Source organism: Gavialis gangeticus, unplaced genomic scaffold (assembly GCF_001723915.1).
Source record: "Gavialis gangeticus isolate Ggan-Ray unplaced genomic scaffold, GavGan_comp1, whole genome shotgun sequence".
NCBI classification, from domain to species: Eukaryota; Metazoa; Chordata; order Crocodylia; family Gavialidae; genus Gavialis; species Gavialis gangeticus.
In genome coordinates, this window is record NW_017729027.1 from 720890 (window position 1) to 721160 (window position 271).

The following is a 271-nucleotide window of genomic DNA, read 5'->3' on the forward strand; positions in this document are numbered from 1 at the left end:
GCCCCGCCCGCCGGCCTCAGTCACAGAGGAGCCGCCGCCGCCACGTCAGGAACCTTCGCCGGCTGTACCCGCCCCTTCCCTTCCCGCGGCGCCGCCGGGCTATGGAGACCCGGTACAACCTCAAGAGCCCGGGTAAGTGGCTTCTCATCCCCGTGAGGCTGGGCCGTTCCTCCCGCCCGGCGGCGACAGCGGCTCCTCAGCACTCGAGGCCGTGGCTCGGCGCCGGGCGCGGGCCCCGGCCTGGATCCCCCGCCCTCCCCCGCGGTCGGCC

The 271-nt window shown here is 76.4% G+C and overlaps 1 protein-coding gene across 4 annotated transcripts in view; it reads left to right on the plus strand.

Annotated features, from left to right (window-relative positions):
- The window catches only part of UBE2J1 (ubiquitin conjugating enzyme E2 J1), an 86640-nt gene that overhangs the window by 3088 nt on the left and 83281 nt on the right, over positions 1–271 (plus strand). Inside the window, exon 1 of one of the 4 annotated variants that reach the window (XM_019520350.1) lies at positions 35–132. The exons of 2 other annotated variants lie outside the window; for them this stretch is intronic. In XM_019520350.1, the coding sequence (XP_019375895.1) occupies positions 102–132 (31 nt within the window). In that variant the 5' untranslated portion in view covers positions 35–101. Of the gene's footprint in view, positions 1–34; positions 133–271 lie in introns of those variants that run through there. One more of the 4 variants, XM_019520352.1, reaches the window with a different exon arrangement.